The sequence below is a fragment of the Caretta caretta genome, chromosome 5, assembly GCF_965140235.1.
Source record: "Caretta caretta isolate rCarCar2 chromosome 5, rCarCar1.hap1, whole genome shotgun sequence".
NCBI lineage: Eukaryota > Metazoa > Chordata > Testudines > Cheloniidae > Caretta > Caretta caretta.
The window spans coordinates 136518109-136540223 of NC_134210.1; the positions used below are offsets into that span (position 1 = coordinate 136518109).

Here is a 22115-nt window from a genome sequence, read left to right on the forward strand (position 1 = left end):
GGAGTTGTCCCCGACCCCAACACCGCTCCGAAGCGGCACCGAGCACCGCAACATCGATGTGTGGTGACCCATTGGTGCCTTCCACTAGTCAGCACCACTCCCTGTCCACAGGACACTGTAAAAAGGCAAAGAAGAGGTCTTCTTCTCCAAGGCGCTGGGGGAGAGACTAGACCCATGTTGGGCAGCTCTCCATCTCCATCGAACTCACAGCCTCTGACTCAAGTTGAGCAGAGTAGACTGGCCCACTCCGAGCCAGCCTCCCCAGGCGCCAGTGGCCACATTCGGGTGCCCTCCATGCCAGAGGCCCTGCAGGTGGCTCGAGACATTATATCTCTACCAGTACGGGTTGCAGCAACGCCAGCAGCTCCCTGGTCCAGAGGCAAGCCAGCGTTCGGACCTCCACAGTCGCCACCCAGACAGTACCGCTCGCAGTCGAGGGAAAGTTCCCGACGCTGTTCTCCACGCAGTGATCGTCCTGCGCGCAGCCCACACCGGTTCCCGTCGACCCCCACCAGGTTGTCTGGCTGGGTGCCAAGCAGCAGGGGTTCCAGGCACCTTTCCGCCTCAAGGGAACGCAAACCTTGCGATCAGAGCGTGCCCCACCGGGAGCAGGACAGACGACGGAGATCGCTGACTCTGAGAAGCTATCATAGTCCCTTGCGGTACGGACATCAACGCCACTCCCATTCTTTGTCCCGTTCGAGGTCCCCACCGCAGCACTGCTCCCGCAGCCCCAGGCGTAGATCGCTGGCACCCAGCTGCCCTCGATCTCCAGGATGCATACTTCCACATTCACATATTTGAGGGCCACAGGCATTTCCTCTGCTTCACGGTAGGGCAGGAACACTACCAGTTCGCTGTCCTCCAGTTTTGCCTATTGACGGCTCCCAGGGTCTTCACAAAGTGTATGTCTGTGGCAGTGGCCTCTCTCAGGCGTTGTGGGGTCCAGATTTTTCCCTACCTCAACGACTGGCTGGTCAAAGGCAGCTCCAGATCACAGGTGCAGGATCACTTAACACTCCTCCTGTCCACATGCTCCAAACTGGGGCTGCTGGTAAACAGCACCAAATCCATGTTGGTACCGTGCAATGCATAGAGTTAATTGGAGCGATTCTGGACGTGACATCAGCCAGAGCCTCCCTCCCCCGTGACAGATTCGAAACCATGAGGGAGCTCATCGGGGTGATCACGAGGGTTCTGTGACGACTGCCAGAGCGTGCCTCCAGCTCCTGGTCATATGTCAGCATACTTGTACGTGGTTCATCATGCCAGACTCAGGATGCAGCCCCTTCAGCTCTGGTTGGCTTTCTCCCAGTCCAGAGACAGGATGGACAAAGTCCTCACTGTGCCTGAACCTGAACTAACCTCCCTCTGCTGGTGGTCCACGCTGGGGAACATGCTCCAAGGAGTCCCATTCAGGGACCGGCCCCCAACTGTAGAGTTGGTGTCCGATACGTCGGATTTGGGGTCGGGGGCCCATGTGGGAAACCTCCAGACCCAAGGTCTGTGGTCCATGCAGGAACTAGCCCTGTACATAAATGTCAGGGAGGTTCGTCGAGCCTGCGTGGCCTTTTGCTCATGCCTAGTAGGCAGGGTAGTCAGGGATCTCATGGACAACATAGCCTCGATGTTCTACATCGACAGGCATGGCAGGGCCTGCTCCCCAGCCCTCTGCCAGGAAGGCCTCAGGCTGGGGGACTTCTGTATAGCCCACAATATCGCCCTGGAAGCCCACCACTTACTGGGCGTCTGAAACTTTCGGGTGGATTGGCTGAGCCGGGACTTCTCCTCTCAGCGCGAGTGGTCACTGCACCTGGAGGTGGTGCACAGGATTTTCCACACATTGACCTCTTTGCAACCAGGCAGAACCGCCAGTGTCCCCATTTTTGCTCCGGGCCGGGGGAGAGAGAGGGCTGGGCATGGGCACGATCTCCGATGCCTTCCTTCTGTCCTGGTTGGGTCAGCTTCTGCATGCCTTCCCCGGCCATTTCCGCTGATCAGCAAGGTCTTGGAAAAGATCAAGACGGACAAGGCTCAAGTCCTTCTGATCGCCCTGGCATGGCCCAGACAGCACTGGTACGGGACTCTCATGAGCTTGGCTGTCGCCCTGCCGTGACCATTGGCAACCCTCCCAGAACCGAGGTCACCTCCTCCACCTCAACCTAGCGGCCCTCTACCTCACAGCATGGTTGCTCAATGGTTAGGCCAGGAGGAGAGGACTTGCTTGGAGGGGGTCCAGCGCATCCTACTGGAAAGCAGGAGGCCCTCCACGCATCAGGCCTTCTTGTCAAAATGGTCTCGGTTTTCCCGGTGGGCTACCGATCAGGGCGTTTCACCAGTGACTGCCCAGATCCACCTCATACTGGATTACCTCCTTCATCTCAGGGCTCAGGGCCTAGCGCCCCTGTCTGTCAAGGTGCATCTGACAGCCATATCTGCTTTTCACCCGCCGGTGCAGGGCCACACGATATTCTCTCATGCCATGACCGGTCGATTCCTTAAGGGCTTGGATCACCTCTTTCCTTACGTTAGGACCCTGGTCCCTCAGTGGGACCTGAACTTGGTGCTGGCCAGGCTAATGGGACCTCCATTTGAGCCACTTGTTACATGCTCCTGGTCCCACCTCTCATGGAAAGTAGCCTTTCATGTGGTGATCATGTCTGCTGAGCAGATCTCTGAGCCCTGACCTCCGAACCCCCGTACACGGTGTTCCATAAGGACAAGGTCCAGCTCCGACCACACCCTTCGTTCCTCCCTAAGGTGGTCTCCACCTATCATATGGGCCAGGACATTTTCCTGCCAGGGCTCTGTCCCAAGCCCCACACATCCAGTGTGGAGCACCGCCCGCACATGCTAGATGTGAGACAGGCTCTGGCCTTTTACCTGGAACATATGAAACCATTCAGAAAGTCTTCGCAACTGTTCATCGCCACGGCTGAACGCACGAAAGGTTGGCCAATCTCCACCCAGCGGCTCTCCAACTGGATCACTTCATGTATCCGGACTTGTTACAACCTGGCGGGAGTTCCCCCGCTGCCGATTGTGAGGGTGCATTCGACAAGGGCGCAAGCCTTGTTGGCTGCTTTTCTGGCTCACGTCCCTATTCAGGACATTTGCAGGGCTGCCACGTGGTCATTGGTCTACACGTTCACCTCGCATTATGCGATCGTCTCCCAAACTAGTGAGGACGCCGGCTTCAGCAAGGCAGGGCTCTGTCCTGAGTGTCTGTGAACCCACCTCCAACAGATATAGCTTGTGGAATACACATGAGCAATCTTTCGAAGAAGAAAAGACAGTTACCTTTGCCGTAACCGGTGCTCTTCGAGATGTGTTGCTCATGTCTGTTCCACATCCCGCCCTCTTTCCCCTCTTGTCAGAGTTGACTGGCAAGAAGGAACTGAGGGTGGGGGGAGCACGCAGTGCCCCTTATATCGCACCATGGTGGCACCACTCCAGGGGTGGCTAGGGATGCTCCCCTACGAGTACTGCTAAGGGATAAACTTCCAGCACCGGTGCACGTGGCAAGCACACACGCTTATTGTGGAACGGACATGAGCAACACATCTCGAAGAACACCAGTTATGGAAAAGGTAACTGTCTTATCCTACCACTCAGTACTAGCTTCCTGAACCCAAAAGCGACATTCCACTGTGTTCAGCTGTTCCATGAATGCCAAAAGCAATCTAATGCTGCTGCTATCCATGTTGGACTGTGCATCAGGCAACTGTGATTCCTGCATGAGGCCACATCAGGGGAATTGCTCAACCTTGCCTGGGGACTCAGCAATACCCCCAGACATGCCCGGACTTGTGTTCTCCAAGCACATGGACTAAGGGGGTAAAACAGAACATGGGGCCCACGCTTCACCTTTCTGCTGCCCCCACTTACGCTGCAAGCAACAAGGACACTGAGATGACTTAAGACTCTAACAGAGAAGACTGGCCCAAGTTTCAAGGGTGAAACCTGTGTACTATGAACTGCAATATCCAGTGGGGTGAGAAAAGCTGCTTAATCTAGATGTTGCCCAGTCTAATAGGGTTGAGAGTTTAGACTGTGTGCTTATATTTTATTTTCTGTTAGTAACCACTCAGATTTTAAGTGACAGGCAAAAAGTCAATCTTTTGTAGTCAATAAACTTCTTTTACTGTTTATTTTTACCATTGAGTTTGCCTGAAGTGTGGGGCAAATCTGCTCAGGTTTGCAAAGGCTGGTGTATAGCCACTGTCCATTGATGAAGTGGTGACGCAATTAATAAATTTGCAGTGCTCAGCTTGGGCAGTGCAAGACGGCCTACTCCTGAGGTACAGGGCTGGGAGCTGGGGGAGGAGATGTGGCTGGTGCCTTGCTCGGTGTGATTCGCGAGTGGCTCCGGGAGCATTCATGCCATCTAGCTGCGTGTGAGGCTCCACATGTGGGTGTGCTGAGTGATCACAGCGCCTGGAGGGGTTTGCGGCTTATCACTAGCAGGGCATTGCGAGAGACAGCCCAGGCTGGTGAGTTCAGGGGGTGCAGTGGTCCCACAGTCCCAGGCTGCACCCCAGGGATCCCAGCACACACAAATTTAGAAATACTGAATTGATTTTCTCAAACTTGGCTTGTATTGTAGATCTCTTTGCTGGATTAAGCAGCAGATTTCTACATCTGATTACATACGGTTTCTTATCATTATTTGACAAGGCTACAGAATAATATGCTGGGAAAATTCATCAAATTGACCCAAACCCCCATATTCTGCCCTGTTGGGGAATGACGTGCCTAAGGTAGTTAGGGGTGTCAGGAATAGAAGGCTGTTAACGTGCTTCAGGAGGGGAACTGGTAGGCTTGTTATCTAGTCTGCAGACACAAATGTTTTCTACTGTTCGGAAGCTGATTACAGGAAAACCACCATTCTGGGATCAATAGGCATCTTTGAACAAAGATGAGCCTTACTGTATGGGCTGGCTTCCTCAGTGGGAGACAGCAGGCAATAAAGGATGATTGGATTCTCCTTTGTCTTTGTGAAAGTGACCACCAGCTTTTCCCTGGAGCACTTCCCTCCAGAAGCGATTTCTCAAGCTTTTGCTGCACTTCCTGCTGCAGACCAGAAGCTACAGCAATGCACGTCTGCAGACATACATCCTGTAACTTCTGTCCGATGGCTGCTTTGCAGACATCAAGGGATGATCAAATAAACCAACTGTTTGACATTCGCTGTGTACTCACAAAGTTATATATGATACCAGGGTCTTTCATTCCATAATCACACACTACTGGTCAATGTGACATAGAAGCACAGCCAAAGATACAGTGTAATGTAACAAAAGAACTGCACCACAGCTAAACGTACAAAGGCAGGACCCCATCCTGCAATGACCTTCACATGTGCTTAACTTTAAGCAGGTGATTAGTCCCATTGACTTCAATAGGACTTTCCTGCTTAAAATTACACACGATTGTGAATAAGTCTTTACATAATCAGGGCCACAGCTTGTACCCTATTGTCAGGGCAGGGACCGGGTCTGTAAACTGGTCTGCACATATAGGGTGATGCGGTCATACAAAAAAGAACAATGAGGTACAGTACAGTTATATGAATGTGCTGGGCTGGGTCACAATATCTGGATATTTAAAGCCGCCTGTGTTTGTGGACACTGGTTGTACATTTTTAATACATTTTTGGAAGGGCTTCTGTATTCCCCTGGGCAATTTTTCAATAATGAGATTTTATGATATAGGCAACCATCAGGGGAATGTTTATCTTTAGGATAAATCTGCCCTCTCTATTTAGATCCAGCTTGAATTTCCTAATTGTCATTGAATTAAAGTCTCATACTTAGCAGTGCATTAAGAGTAGTCGCATATAATACGGTATGTATAAAATATACGGTGGCTTGTTTATATCATTTGTATCACAATATATACAATAAATGACCAAGTTTTGATACCAGTGATCAGTTATAACCACTCTCCGGTAATAGGCTTTTTTTTTTTTTTTTTTAATATTTCCGTAGAAATATTGGCTATCAGAAAGGGGTTATGAGTATGGAGTATAGCTAAACTGCACCCATGGTAGAGTGGGAGCCAATAGCAGAGGCTAATCCTTATCCAGAATGAATAAGTATTTGAGGAGTAAGAATAATATTCCTATTCCCCTTGAAAAATGTAATCTCCTTTTGGAAAGGAAGGAGATGAATTGCTAGGTTCTTTGCATCATCATATTTGTTTCCCATTCAGTATTAACCTCAAGTCTCCTGACCTTTGAGCATTTATTTCTGTTAATGTATTTCAATTAGGAAGGGGGAGGAGGACAAAAGAAACCCTGTTGAATAAACTCTTATGGTGAACAGAAATATGGCTAGGGAGGAAACAGATGAAAAAAAGCTCATTTTTCTCTCAATTCAGGACCAAGATTTGTTTCAACCCATTTTGTCACCAGCAAGTTTACTAGCCTTTGTACAGTGCTTAGCCCAACAGGGCGCTGGTCTATGGCTACAGCCAGGCTGTCTTTGCAGGTGCAGCAAGCAGAGGTGCAAACCTTACACTCTGGAAAATTTGGCCAATGAGAGCGAGTCTCTTTCTGAGCCCTCTAGGGCAATGGCTAGATCCACAAAGAGACTCAGGCACCTAACGGACATTTTAAGTGCCACTGAGATCCTCAAAATCCCTGCTCAGCTGCCAGCTAAACTTGTAGGTGCCTCAATTCCTTAGGCACCTAAATCTCCACTGGGGGGCACATCCAAAACTGCCTCTAAACCCTAAAGCCACAGAGCAGCTCAGCACCTTAGCTTGCATCTGAACCCCGCTGGGATTCTCAAACTAGGCAGTCCCCTGTCAAGCCTGATCTGTCAGGTGTTCTCAGAGCATGCCTACGAGGCCTGGCCCCACACCAAGGGCAGCAGCCAGTCCGCAGGGTGGAGTGCCCAGGTGTGCGTATAGACCAGTCAGTAGCTCAGTGGTGCAGGCACTCACCCGTAACGCAGGGGAGCTGTCCTCAAATCTCTTCTCTGTCCAATTTGAAGCAGGGACTTAAACCTGGGTTTCCCACCTCAATGCCCTATCCTCCAGGCTACTGGTTATTTTGGGGTGGGGCCTCCTCAATCTCTCCTACTGAAGCTATTCTACGTTATATAAATGAAATACTCATTGGGCCAGAGAGAGAGATTCCACTACAGCCTGGTGGTTTGGGCACTCCCCCAGGCTGTGGGAGACCCAAGTCTTGTCTCTAATTAATTACTCATACAGAGTGGAACCCCTCCCACAGGTGAGACAGAGGCCCACCCCAGAATACCCAACACCCCAATGGGTTAAGCACACCCCAGGGATGTAAGACATGTGTTCAAATCCCTGTTCCAGAGCACACACCTGAAAAAGGGTCTCCCATGTCCACAGAGCATGCCCTAACCACCAGGCTACGGGCTGTAAGGGGACAGGGAACCCCAGGCTGGTTTGTCACAGAAACAGGCTGAACCTCCAGGAGAGGGTCTCTGGATGTGAATTCAGAGCTGAGAGGTGTGCCTCCCGGCATCTGAGCGGAGCAGAGCCGCACCCCGCTGCTTGGCATTTCCTAGGCTACTTTAGGCTTCTGTGCAGCCCACACTTAGGTACCTCACTCCCCCTGCATCGTAAGGGGAACCTGGGCACCGAACTCAGGCCTGAGAATTCCCCTAGGCGGCATGGCAGGTAGCAGTCAGGTTACTGCACTGCTGAGCCTTGCAATGCCCTGTGCGGATTAGCCCAAGAGCTTTGCCATCAGCTCCGTACAGGGTGTCCCTGCTCCGTGACCCCCCTGTGGGGCCAGCACCTGAAGCAGCATGCCTTTCCCCTCCAGGCATTGGACAAGACCCTTTGGGCCTGAGGCTGTAGCTGATGGGGTTCAGCATGGGAGTCACCACACCACAGAAAGGGACCCCAGCTTGGCCAAGGCCAGCAAGTCTTTGGACGGTGGCCACCTGTAGGTGAAAAGGGTGGCCCAGCAGTAGGGGACCACCACAGCCAGGTGTGCTGGGCAGGGAGAGAAGGCCCTGTGCCTGCCCTTGGTCAAGTGCAACCTCAGGATAAAAAAAAGATGGAGAGAATGAAAACACAGGAAACAAAGATGAGCAGCAGGGGAGCAAGCAGGAGGGAGAGGCTGCAGACCACCACGATCACTTCATTGAGACAAGTCCACATATGCCAGCTGCAGGATGGCCAGGATCTCCCATGTAAAGTGGTCGAGGATGTTTTGCCCACAGAAGGGCTAATGCAGGTTGCTGGCTGTGCCAACAGGTTGATGACTCCAGTTACCCAGCACCTTGCATGCACCGTCTCCTATTCCTGACAAAGGGGTAGTGCAGGGGGCTGCATATGGCTATCTAGCATCTGAATGCCATGACAGTCAGAAGGACACGTTCCACTGGCCCCCAGGAGAGGGAGACAAACAGCTGGAGATGGTTTTCATAGACTATCAGGGTTGGAAGGGACCTCAGGAAGTCATTGAGTCCAACCCCCTGCTCAAAGCAGGACCAACCCCAACTAAATCATCCCAGCCAGGGCTTTGTCAAGCCTGACCTTAAAAACTTCTAAGGAAGGAGATTCCACCACCTCCCTAGGTAACGCATTCCAGTGTTTCACCACCCTGCTAGTGAAAAAGTTTTTCCTAATATCCAACCTAAACCTCCCCCACCGCAACTGGAGACCATTACTCCTCGTTCTGTCATCAGCTACCACTGAGAACAGTCTAGATCAATCCTGTTTGGAACTCCCTTTCAGGTAGTTGAAATCAGCTATCAAACCCCCCTCATTCTTCTCTTCTGCAGACTAAACAATCCCAGTTCCCTCACCCTCTCCTCATAAGTCATGTGTTCCAGTCCCCTAATCATTTTTGTTGCCCTCCGCTGGACTCTTTCCAATTTTTCCACATCCTTCTTGTAGTGTGGGGCCCAAAACTGGACACAGTATTCCAGATGAGGCCTCACCAATGTCAAATAGAGGGAAACGATCACGTCCCTCGATCTGCTGGCAATGCGCCTACATATACATCCCAAAATGCCATTGGCCTTCTTGGCAACAAGGGCACATTGTTGACTCATATCCAGCTTCTCGTCCACTGTCACCCTAGGTCCTTTTCTGCAGAACTGCTGCCAAGCCATTCGGTCCCGAGTCTGTAGCGGTGCATGGGATTCTTCCGTCCTAAGTGCAGGACTCTGCACTTGTCCTTGTTGAACCGCATCAGATTTCTTTTGGCCCAATCCTCTAATTTGTCTAGGTCCCTCTGTATCCTATCCCAACCCTCCAGCATATCTACCTCTCCTCCCAGTTTAGTGTCATCTGCAAACTTGCTGAGGGTGTAATCCACGCCATCCTCCAGATCATTTATGAAGATATTGAACAAAACCGGCCCGAGGACCGACCCTAGGGGCACTCCGCTAGATACCGGCTGCCAACTAGACATGGAGCCATTGACCACTACCCGTTGAGCCTGACAATCTAGCCAACTTTCTGTCCACCTTATAGTCCATTCATCCAGCCCATACTTCTTTAACTTGCTGGCAAGAATACTGTGGGAGACCGTGTCAAAAGCTTTGCTAAAGTCAAGGAACAACACGTCCACTGCTTTCCCCTCATCCACAGAGCCAGTTATCTCGCCACAGAAGGCAATTAGATTAGTCAGGCATGACTTGCCCTTGGTGAATCCATGCTGACTGTTCCTGATCACTTTCCTCTCCTCTAAGTGCTTCAGAATTGATTCCTTGAGGACCTGCTACATGATTTTTCCAGGGACTGAGGTGAGGCTGACTGGCCTGTAGTTCCCAGGATCCTCTTTCTTCCCTTTTTTAAAGATGGGCACTACATTAGCCTTTTTCCAGTTGTCCGGGACCTCCCCCGATCGCCATGAGTTTTCAAAGATAATGACCAATGGCTCTGCAATCACATCTGCCAACTCCTTTAGCGCACTCAGATGCAGCGCATCCGGCCCCAGGGACTTGTGCTCCTCCAGCTTTTCTAAATAGTCCCGAACCACTTCTTTCTCCACAGAGGGCTGGTCACCTCCTCCCCATGCTGTGCTGCCCAGTGCAGCAGTCTTTGTGCTGGGCAAGGAGATGGTGCAGTAATGGTGGGACAGAGATGGCCATGTAACACATCCAGGCCAGAGAGAAATACTTGGCGGTTTGAAGACCAGGATCTAGTTTGCTTAGGGCATTGGCCAGCAGGGTGATCAGGTACATGGCCAAGAAAGCACAAGCAGGGCCTTCTTGAGTTTCAGGTGGCTGGAGAGCCCCTACTGTGCGAGAGCCAGCCTCAGCTTCTCCCACAGCTGGAAACACAGGTTGCTTCTTCTGCAGAAGAGCTAGAGACCTTCCCTTCTACCCTCAGCAGTTTATGGGACTTTCCAGCTCCCCTCCAGGACCCCAGCCCAGTATTCCCTTTGGCTGTGGATTACCACGCTACTAGCCTGAGCCATATGTAAAATAGCATCCCCACTCAGCATTTCAACAGGGATAGTCAAGACCCCTTCTAAACTTTCACATTCCACATGCACCTTGTCTAAAGACACAGGAATCTTATGGCCACCTACTGCCAGAAACTCCACTTTCTGGTCAGGTAACAAGACAGTCTTTTGGACTATACTTCTCTCGAGCAGAGAGATCTGGGGCCCGGTGCGTCTGCCCTAGGCACTGTTTGGCAACTACTTTGGCAACCTTAATAAATTCTGTATCCACCATCTTAGGGTCAGTCCTCACAAGACTCACCAGGTGAACTGTAGGGACCACTGGGGCTTGTGTGCTAAGGGCAGCTGCATTAATATGGGTTAGATTCTTTTAGCTTGCGGCCCTGATTTCTCATGTTCTCATGAGAGTTACACTGGAAACACCTTCTTGGACCCTCTTCCTTCACAGGAGGTTTGTGAGAGCGATTTCCAGGAATGGAACGATTCAAGGGCAGGGGTACGAGTGCTTGAGCTCCCAGCTACCCTTTCTTCCCAGGGGGTAAAAAAAGATCTCCCACTTTATACTGGGTTTGTGCCCTTTGTTCCGTAGCCTGGGCTTGCACAAAGAAATCAGCCAGAGTGGCCATTGCTTGAATGGAATCTCAAGATTTATCCCGGAATATATTCCTAACCTCATCGAGGCATCAAAAGTTGGTTAAAATCCTCAGCCCCCTTCCCCGTTTACCCAGTTTCACATGAGGCGACATTGTGTAGGCAGGTGGCCTGACTCATGGCAGCACTTTTCTTAAGTTTCCTAAATTTCAGCCTGTCGGCAGCAGGAGTAACTTGAAACTTGCAGAGCAGATTTTTTTTAAATTCAGAGTCTCTCAGAACTTCTGCCTCTCACGTGTTACATTCAAAGCTTTACAAGAGTTTTGCAGTCAGTGTGGGACTTATCCTCAGGATTATTATGAGCCTCACAATCTTTCAAAAGTGGAAAGGTGTTCTTCAGTGTAGTCTATTTCCTGGTATTCAGGGCACATCTTGTCCACGCTGAGGGTTTCTTGAATGGAGGGAGAGAGACTGGTGACTGTGGGATCTGTCCACATTTTGCCAGCATGTCCAGATTGTACGTCCACTCCTTTTCTAGGGCCTCTTTCTTTCAGCTCCATGGCTTGTTTGTGGGCTCCTTGGAAGCTGAGCTGTTTCTTTTTCCTTCAAGTCCTCAGCTCATCAGTGGGCAGCTTCCTGCTCTTTGATTTGCATCGCTGCTTGCCACTTTTGGCGTTTACGTTCTTTGCCTCTCTCTTTCTCCAACCTGGCCAGCTCTTGCTTTGCAGCTGTTTCACTGGTGCTCAGATTGTTGCTTTCCTGTTTCTATTTCCCTTACCCCAAATAAGCAAAGCAAAACAAAACACACACTGACCTTGCTTTATCTGGTTCCAGCCAATACACTTGAGCCTCCCTTAACATTACTATCTCAGTGCTTAAAATGTAAACCTTATAGCAAGCTGTGCGTAACCCCTAGTTTACTGACACAGGGCACAACCCTGACTGGTGGGGGTTGTCACCCCTGCCCTGCAGCCTTGGGTTCCTTACAAAGCCTTGCTGTAGTGGCTCCCACCTGGGCTGCTTACAAACAACCTGCCAGCCGGACCCTGAGTGTGTGTGTTGGGGTCACCCTACAGTATAACCCAGGCTGGTGAGAGCCAGGGGGTAGCTGGCAGCCTAGAGTTACACCCAGACAGTCAGGGTGTGGCTTGCATGCCTAACTGCAAGGACACTCACTTACAGAAAGATGAACTGCAGAAGATAGTTTTATATGGAGGGGATGGTTTTGGATTGGTGCACAGCCAGCAGTAATCAGTTTGCTCACAATCAGCCAACCTAACGGAGCTGGGGCAGGGGGTTGGGGTGCAAGAGGGAGTCAGGGCTCTGGGCTGGGGGGTTTGGGTGCAGGAGGGGGGTTTGGGTTGGGGGGCTCAAGGCTGGGGATTGGGGTGTGAAGTTGGGGCAAGGGCTGGCTTACTTCTGGTGGCTTCTGGTCAGCGGCACAGCTGGGGTGCAGAGGCAGGCTTCCCGCCTGTCCTGGCACCGTGGACCACGTTGTACCCCGGAAGCGGCCAGCAGCAGGTCTGGCTCCTAGGTGCAGGCGCGCGCAAGCAGCTGCGTACGGCTCTCACCCACAGGCACCACCCCCACCCCCTAGCTCCCATTGGCCGGAAATCAGCCAATGGGGGTGTGGAGCCAGTGCCGGGGCAGTGTGCAAAGTCCTGTGACCCCCCTGCCTAGGAGCCGGACCTGCCACTGGCCACTTCCGGGGCGCAGCGTGGTGTGAGAACAGGTAGGGACTAGCCTGCCTTAGCTGGGCAGCACCACTGATGGGACTTTTAACGGCCTGGTCAGTGGTGCTGATCAGAGCCGCCGTGACCCAGAACTAGGTCGCGACCCACAATTTGAAAACCACTGGTCTACTGCTGAGCCTAGTTACCTGCTAGGCAATGCTGAGCCCTTCCTAACGGGGCTCTAATCCTGTCCTTTGATCCTTACCCCCTTTAGGGTCCCTTGACAAGGGGGCTGGGCTAATTAAGGGTGAAGAGGAAGTTACTCACCTTGTGCAGTAACGAAGGTTCTTTGAGATGTGTGTCCCTGTGGGTGCTCCACTGTTGGTGTCTGTGCGCCCCGTGCCTCTGATCGGAGATTTTTGGTAGCAGTGTCTGTTGAACCCACGCATGTGCTCTCCCTTCCTCGTGATCTGCTTCAAGGCTATTTAGCCCTGCACGGGCGAACCCCCCCTCACTTCCTTCTCTACTGCAGAGCCCTATAGAGAACTTCGAAGTAGAGGGGACAAGGGTGGGTTGTGGAGCACCCACAGAGGGATACATCTCGAAGAACCATCTTTACTGCACAAGGTAACTTCCTCTTCTTCTTCGAGTAGTGTCTTTATGGGTGGTCCACGGTAGGTGACCCCCGAGCAGCACCCACCCCTGGAGGCTGGGACTTCGGAGCGGAGTCTTTTACTACAGAGACTACTGTGGAGTCGAAGATGGTGTCAGCAGTCAAATCTTCAGTGATCGCATAAGGTTCTGCGAAAGTATGGGCAGAGGCCCAAGTCTTTGCTATATAGATAAGGGTATCCCTACGGAATGTGACTGAGGTAGAAACTGACCTTGTGGAGTACGTATGGACTCTGGATGGAAGCAAGTTGCACCCTTGATAAGGGATTAATGCAACTAAAGACCCATTTGGATAGTCTTTGAGCTGATATCACAGAGCTTTTGGATCTTTCTGTGGACGAAAGGAAGAGTTTAGGGTTTATTTCCTGAAGTCTTAAGTTCTGTCCAAGTAGAATGCTAATGTCCTTCTAATATGTAGCATATGCACAATTCTTTCCCAGTTGTCACAATGTGGTTTTGGGGAAAATCAGGGAGATGGATCTGTTGATTCATGTGGAAAGTGCACAGAAAGTAGGGAGAAACTTGGGATAGGGCCTTAGAGTTATTGTCTTATTTTTTTATAAAAAAAAGGGCCGTGAATGATGGATTTGCCATGAAGGCCGCTATTTCTCCTATGTGCCTAGCTGAGGTGATGGCAATTAGAAATGCTGTCTTCATGGACAGCTGTAAGGGAGAACAAGTTGCCCTAGACTCAGAGGACTAGCCCTGAGAACTAGGTTAAAGTCCCAGGCTAGAGCGGGGTGGTGTCACATGCAGGAAGAGATTCCCAATGCCCTTAAAGAATCTACGCATCAGTGGGAAGCCGTTTTCGCCACGAGATGCACCTTAAGGGAGCTGAGTGAGAGTTTAAAATGTAGTGCAAAATCAGAGGGAGGAGAGATGAGGTTGGGTCTGTGTGTCTGGAACGACACAAATGTGGAATCGTTTCCATTCTGTAGGTAAGTATGTCGAGTGGTCAACTTTTGGTTGTGTTGCAACATGTCTTTCAGCTGAAGGGTCAGCCCATTGTTTTGAGAGAGCAGGTGAGGAATGGGCTGAAGAAAAACAGGAGGGCATATCGCCATCTGTGTCAGGTAAGGGAGCCAGACTTGTCATGGTTAAGACGGACAATCAGAATAACTCTCGTTTTGTCTCGTTGAATTTTCAACAGAACCTTGGATCGAGTAGGAAACTGGGAAAAACATACAAGTGCGCCTTGTCCCATGGGAAGATGAGGGCAATGAGCTGGTCCTAACTGCTGTGAAGTAGGGCTTCTGAGTGCCGTGACAAGTGTATAGATGGCAGCTGATGCTGTAAGGTATCATTGTTCAGGCTCTCGACCAGCTCATCAAAAGTGCTTACAAAAGAGGCAGTTTGAGAGGTCACTAACTGGGATGCAGACTGTTCCCACTTTTGAGCCTTGGTCCTCTTACACTGTGGCTCATAACAGCACAGAGATGGTGGGTATTCAGAAGATTGTGACCTGTGGTGTGGTTGAGAGGTCTATCTGCTCTTCTGTCCCACAGTATGGATTCCTAAGGAGTGTAATGTGGTCTGAGAATCCTTCAGGATGTGGAGAGAAAAATCTGTCTTCTCCGCAAAGAGTATGTCCCTTCAAACTGGAAGTCTGTAGCTCTTTGTGCAATCTAGAGAGGTGTAGCCAAAAAAACCCAAATCACAAACCACAACCCACCTCAGTACCACTGTCATGGAGACTGGGCAGGCAGCTGTAACAGCTACATCCAGTGCTGTCTCTAGGACCAGTCTGGCTATTAACTGACCGTCTCTAAGAATGGTCTGAATCTGTTCTTTTTGTGACAGGTTTCAGAGGGGTAGCCGTGTTAGTCTGTATCAGCAAAAAAAACAAGGAGTCCTTGTGGCACCTTAGAAACTAACAAATTTATTTGGGCATAAGCTTTCGTGGACTAGAACCCACTTCATCAGATGCAATGGGTGGAAAGTACAGGAGCAGGAATAAATACATGAAAAGATGGGAGTTGCCTTATTAAGTGTGAGGTCAGTCTCACAAGACAATTCAATTAACAGTAGGATACCAAGGGAGGAAAAATAACTTTTGCAGTGGGAATGAGAGTAGCCCATTTCAGACAGTGGACAAGAAGGTGTGAGTAACAGTAGGGGGAAATTAGTATGGGGGAAATTAGGTTTGGGTTTTGTAATGACCCAACCACTCCCGGTCTTTATACAGGCCTAATGTGACGGTATCCAGTTTGCAAATTAATTCCAGTTCCGCAGTTTCACAGACAGTCTCTACGCAAAAGAATAAATGGACACAAATCTCACATCAGGCATTAAAACATTCAAAAACCAGTAGGAGAATACTTCAATCTCCCCGGTCACTTAGACCTAAAAAAGTGGCAATTCTTCAACAAAAAAAACTTGAAAAACAGCCTCCAGCATGAAACTGCAGAACTGGAATTAGGTTGGATGGGGTGCCGGGGGGCAGTCAGGGGACAGGGAGAAGGGGTGATTGGATGGGGCAGAGGTCCCAGGGGGGCAGTCAGGAATGAGAGGAGGGGTTGGATGGGGTGGCCGGGGGCAGTTAGGGAGTGGGGGTGTGTGGATGGGGCAGGAGTCCCGGGGGTGCGGGGTGGATGGGGGAGCAGGATGGATAGGAGGTGGGGGTCGGGCCACGACCCCTGCCCCCAACCAGCCCTCCATACAATTTCCGAAATCCGATGCAGCCCTCAGGCCAAAAAGTTTGCCCGTCCCTGGTCTACTAGATGCCTTGGGTGTGGGGGAGGAAAATGCTCCCAGACAGGGCAGGAAACTGAAGTTCTTTTCCTTTCTCTCTCTTCCCCCCTCCCCCGACCAAAGGAATAAAATAAAATAAAGGAACACTAGCCTAACTACTTTTAAGGAGAACAAAGGTAACAAAACGAACACTACTTATGCTGATGACACAGATAAGGAAGGGACGACTGCTCTCTGAGGCCAAAGGCAGCAGAGAAGGAAGCGAGGGGGGTTCGCCCATGCAGTGCTAGACAGCCTCGAGGCAGACCACGAGGGAGGGAGGGCACAGACGCGGGCTCAACAGACACCGCTACCAAAAATCTCCGATCAGAGGCACACAGACACCAACAGTGGAGCACCCACAGGGACGCTACTCGAAGAACAGGGGGTTAAAAAGCCAGCTTGTAAGTGACCAGATGGGCAGCGAATACAGGGCCAGCAAAGGGCAGTTTTGTGAGGGATGGGAGAGAGGGATTGTGAAAGCCAGATACACCTGATTAACATTCTCTGAACTTAAGCCAATATTAGCCCCCCATCGCCTACAAAAAAGCTGAAGGAGCAAAAAGAATGCAGGCAGAAGTCCAGCAGCAGCGTGGGGGCTCTCCGATGTACTGCCCTGAACACAGCACCTATGAATACCTGCCTTGGGGGCAGGTGGCGGATGTGTGTGCTTGCTGCAAGCATGCTCATGGCCTTCAGAGACGGAGTACAAGCTCTGGAGGCCAGAGTGGCTGAACTGGGAGACAGAGAGGAACAGAGCAGAGCAGTCCTGCCCTCAATCTGAGGCTGTTTCTACAGTACCGCGACAAGTCGACCTATGCTATGCAACTCCAGCTACGTGAATAAATGTAGCTGGAGTCGACGTACCTTAGGTCGAGTAACCACGGGGTCTGCCCGGCCTTCTCATCTCCGGTAGAGTACAGAGATCGACTGGAGAGAGATCTGCTGTCGATTTGGTGGGTCTTCACTAGACCCACTAAATCGACCGCGGGCGATCAATCTCAGAGTGTTGATCCGAGTTGTAGTGAAGACCTGCCCCGAGAGCCGCTGTGCTGTTAAGGAAAGAGGAATAACTTGGGAAAGGAGATCAAACTGGAATGAAGGGAAATGATCCCATAGTTGGGATCCTCCTTCCAGATGAGGTCATGGTGCCCGCTTGCACGGAGGATACCGCTCCGAGAGAGGGGAGCCCCGTTATTAGGAAGAGACAGGTAATAGTAATGGGGAATTCAATCATTAGCAATATATATATAGCTGGACTTGCTATGAACAGGAGACCATGAAATGCCTGCCAGCTACATGGAAACTTTTACATTTTTAATAGAGGCTAAAATTAAATGTCTATCTCAAATACAAAAAATCCACTAAGAGGACCAAAAAATGCCAGTGGCTAAACAGAGTAAAAGACGCAGTTACAGACAAAAAAAGCATCTTTTAAAAATTGGAAGTCAAATCCTTCTGAGGAAAATAGAAAGGAGCAAAAACTCTGGCAAGTCAAAGTATAATAAGCAGGCCAAAAAAATTCAAAGAACTAGCAAAAGATAAAAACTAACAGCAAAAATGTTTAAGTACCTCAGAAGCAGGAAGCTGCCAAACAGTCAGTGGGGCTGATGGACAGCGAGGTGCTAAAGGAGCGCTCAGGGAAGACAAGGCTGTAGCAGAGAAGCTAAATGAGTTCTTTGCATTGGCCTTCACTGCAGAGGATTGAGGAACATTCCCACACCTGAACCATTCCTATTGGGTGACAAATCTGAGGACTGGTCTCAGATTGAGGTGTGAGTAGAGGTGGTTTTGGAACAAAATTAATAAATTATATAGTAATAAGTCACCGGGACCAGATGGTATTCACCCGAGAGTTCTGAAGGATCTAAAATATGAAACTGTAGAACTACAGTTACAAATCTCCCCACTGTATTTTCCACTGAATGCATCCGATGAAGTGAGCTGTAGCTCACGAAAGCTTATGCTCAAATAAATTTGTTAGTCTCTAAGGTGCCACAAGTATTCCTTTTCTTTTTGCAGATACAGACTAACACGGCTGAAACTCTGTAATCAGTAGAACTACTAACTGTGGTATGAACTTATCACTTAAATCAGCCTCTGTGCCAGATGACTTGAGGATAGCTAGTGTGACACCAATTTTTAAGAAAGGTTCCAGAGGTGATCGTGGCAATTACAGGCCAGTAAGCCTAACTTCAGTACCATGCAAACTGGCTGAAACTACATAAAGAACAGAATTATCACACAAGTGAATACGATGTGTTGGGGAAGAGTCCACACAGCTTTTATAAAGGGAAATCATGCCTCACCAATTATTAGAATTCTTTAAGAGGGTCAACAAATGTGAACAAGGGTGATAGTGTACTCAGACTTTTGAAAGCCTTTGACAAGGTCCCTCAAAGGCTCTTAAGCAAAATAAGCTGTCATGGTGTAAGATGGAACGTTCTCTCATGGATCAGTAACTGGTTAAAAGACAGAACACAAAGTGTAGGAATAAATGGTCAGTTTTCAGAATGGAGAGGGGTAAATAGAGCTCTCCAGGGATCTGTGCTGGGACCAGTGCTGTTCAAAATAGTCATAAATGATCTGGAAAAAGGGGTAAACGGTGAGGTGGTAAAATTTATAGATGATACAAAATTACTCAAGACGGTAGAGTCCAAAGCAGACTGCGAAGAGTTAAAGAGATCTCAAAACTGGGTGACTCGGCAGTAAAATGGTAAATAAAGTTCCATGTTGATATATGCAAAATAATGAACATTGGAAAACATAATCCCAACTATACATACAAAGCGACGGGGTCTCAATTAGCTCTCCAAGGAAGGGATCTTGGAGTCATCATGGACAGCTCTCTGAAAACATCCATCCACTGTGCAGCGGCAGTCAAAAAAGCTAACAATGTTAGGAACCATTAGGAGGGATAGATAATAAAACAGAAAATATAATACCTCTATATAAATCCATGGTACATCCTACACCTTGAATACTGCATGTAGTTCTGGTTGCCCCATCTCAAAAAAGATGTATTAGATGTGGAAAAAGTACACAGAAGGGCAACAAAAATGATTAGGGGTATAGAATAGGCACTGTAAGGTGGTAACTCATCTTTTTAGGGTGTTGGAAAGTAGCAATATATTCCTCAGAAGATGTCAGCATGAAGCTTCCCAATTGTTAACAGTTCCTACAAAACCTTTTGTAATGAACAGTTATGTTTATGAGCAGCATAATGTTTGTAATTACTGTAATAAAAAAAGACCAGACAATAGATTTAAAAAACATATTTCAACTGTATTTCAACCATTCTCTTTCAAACTGTGAAAGTCTATTCAGTTTGGTAATAAACTCATCATATGCTCTAGACTACTTTGTAAGCTTGACTCAGCGTTTCACATGCCTGAAGTTAAGATACTTTTCCTCTGCCTAACTAAAGAGAATTTATCGAGTTGCTCACTGAAGAGTTGCATGTCTATCACATTCACAAGACGCTCTATGACCTGCTTCACATTATGGTAATTGGGGGAATTGTTTGTTTTAAGATTAGGCAGAGGTAACCAATTCTCTAATATTTTCCCTATTTATTTTTATATAAACAACAGAGGGCAGAAACAAAAAAACAAAAACAAATGCTATGATGAAGCCAACATTCAAATCATTTAAAATTAAAGGACAAATTAAAAGAATTCATAATTATTCCACACCAGTCCTCTACCAGTCATAGCAAAGGCCTAGGACGCTAAAACAGTTGATGTCTGGTAGAGTACTGTACTGTATCATTTATGCAGAAGAACATATTAAGCCATCTTGAATTCAAAGCTTCTTCCTTCCCCACGTCAAGTTTTCCCCTTTTTGTTTAAAAATATGAAATCAGTTTAAGTCCTGCAGATAAGACTCAGCATGTGAAAAATTCTCAGGCCTGCAGAGCACAGAATTGCTGAAACACAGCCAATATGTGATGGTCCAGTTCAGCTGTAAACAGAAGGTTCTCCAAGGTCAGCATGTACTGCTGGATTATCTGGTGGTGCTGCAGACAGAGACAGACAGCTTTAGTACTCTTAGTTGCCTTTATGTACCAAAACATGCAGAGAAAAGAACATGCATCAAACACAGGAGCTAAACTTTTGGCCAGACCTTAGGGCTACACTGGGTACTGGGTAGGGCTGCACGTAATTTCTACCACCTGCAAGGAAGGTGTAGCCTGGAGAAATGACAGGATGTAGAAACTGCATTTGCGTTTATATCTTGTATTGCCAAGTGCTGTACTCTCCCTGTGTGAAACAAGCTGGAAAATGCTAGCAATGGTGACTCTGCAGTCCTGATCCTGAAGTGCGTTGTGGGTGGGCCTCTGCACATGCATGGAGGTAACTGTAGGATTGAATATACTACTAGGAGGCCATGTAAACTTTGTTTACAAATATGGGAGAGTAATCCACATGAAGAATTACATACCATATCCTGTACAGTTACCAACTAGTATTCACAGAGAGGACCACTTTCAATTTCTTGGCCTGTCACTTTCAGCCAAGTCACCAAAAACTTTAGTCTTTTTACACTGGTTACCAGATATTAAAAAGAGACAGCAGAGTTCCAAAGTTCTTGTGGTTTAATAGGGGTCTTTAAACATTTCCTCCCAGGGCTGCAGTCATTTCACAGATAAAGTTTTTACAACTACCCTCTCTCAATCCATTCTTGGCACTTACATATAATAGCACCTCTTAGCGGATCTTCAAGTGCCTTTACAAGCATGGAGTCTTGATATATCCCTTACGCTTTGTATTAACTATCCCTCCATTGTAAAATGGATGTAAAACAAATAGTTTACCTACAGTAACAGTCACTGGCAAAACTGGGATTAGAAGCAAGGAGACCTACGCACAACCCCCTGTGCTAACCAATTAGGACAACACTGCCCCACCCAGCTGTCTTAATTAAATGAAGTGGATGAGGCTAGATGAACAGGACTGATTCTCAAATCACTAAGCATTATCCACCTGCTGAACAAGACCAACCTGTAAGAAGATTTGTTGCAGTCTCTCTATACAGTTCTTGTACCAAGGCGTAATTACATCAATCCCACCAGTTTCACACCGCACTAAATGCTCGGTTAATATCATAATGAAACGCTAAAAAAGAGAATAGTTTTAAGGAAGTACTGGTTAATCATGTCTTGGAACATGAAGGAACATACTTATCTAAGATTAGTGAGTTATTATTCTGGACAAAATAATCCATGAGATATTCTACAGACAGAAGTTTTGAACAATCAAGTCTGAAGAATTCATTTCAATTAAGAGATACTAAACACTGCATTTAGACAAACACTGCCTTTTTCTTATTCAAGAAAGGCGCAATCTGGTATAAGAACTCCTTTATTCAAACATTTTGAAGTTAAACAAATCCTCTCTAGGGGAAACCTAGAAGTTTCTTGCTCTGGAGTGGCTGGACCACATTACTAGCTTCCATAGTAAAGCTATTCATCCTTCCCCATACCCTCCGAATTCTAGCCCCCTTAAAAGTTGAGGGTTGCCAGAGGGACAAAATCCCACACCGTTACCTGGAATATAACAAGGAAGAGATTCTTTTGTTCACTCTGAGCAGACTCTACTTTCTCCTGCAAGCGTTCTATCTGCTCTTCCAATGGTCCATCTTCCCTATCGCTGCTTCGGTCATCGTCGTCATCGTCGTCGTCACTGTCTCGCTGGAAGTGAAAGTAACAAAGTTACTGACACAGCCAACCATGGTAAAGTTTAGCTAGTGAGATCCTGGTAGTGCTCATACTACAACACATGTGCATAGCTGCTAGCAACTTGCCTAATGAGGCCTCAAGGGAAGTGGAGCTGCTCTGTAATCATTTATCAATACTGTAAATTGACTGCATTCATGGGTTGTTTACTATATGAATATGCTGCTTTAGTTTACATGGGGCTGGTAGGAAAGAGGAATAGCTAAGGATAGACCACTTTTCAGCAAACACTTGCACTGAGAAGAGATGCTGCCAGGACAGGACAAGGAGATCAAAAGAACTGCGACAGGTTTAAAAAGGAAGA

The 22115-nt window shown here is 48.5% G+C and overlaps 1 protein-coding gene across 2 annotated transcripts in view; it reads right to left on the reverse strand.

The window, feature by feature from the left end:
* Positions 1-19338: 19338 nt before the first annotated feature.
* The window catches only part of NCBP1 (nuclear cap binding protein subunit 1), a 55370-nt gene continuing 52593 nt past the window's right edge, over positions 19339-22115 (reverse strand). For both annotated transcript variants that reach the window (XM_048849694.2, XM_048849693.2), the window contains exons 21-23: positions 21623-21766; positions 21078-21191; positions 19339-20092 (exon numbers count right to left, since the gene is read on the reverse strand). In XM_048849694.2, coding sequence (XP_048705651.1) covers positions 19979-20092; positions 21078-21191; positions 21623-21766 — 372 coding nt within the window. In that variant the 3' untranslated portion in view covers positions 19339-19978. The remainder of the gene's footprint in view (positions 20093-21077; positions 21192-21622; positions 21767-22115) is intronic.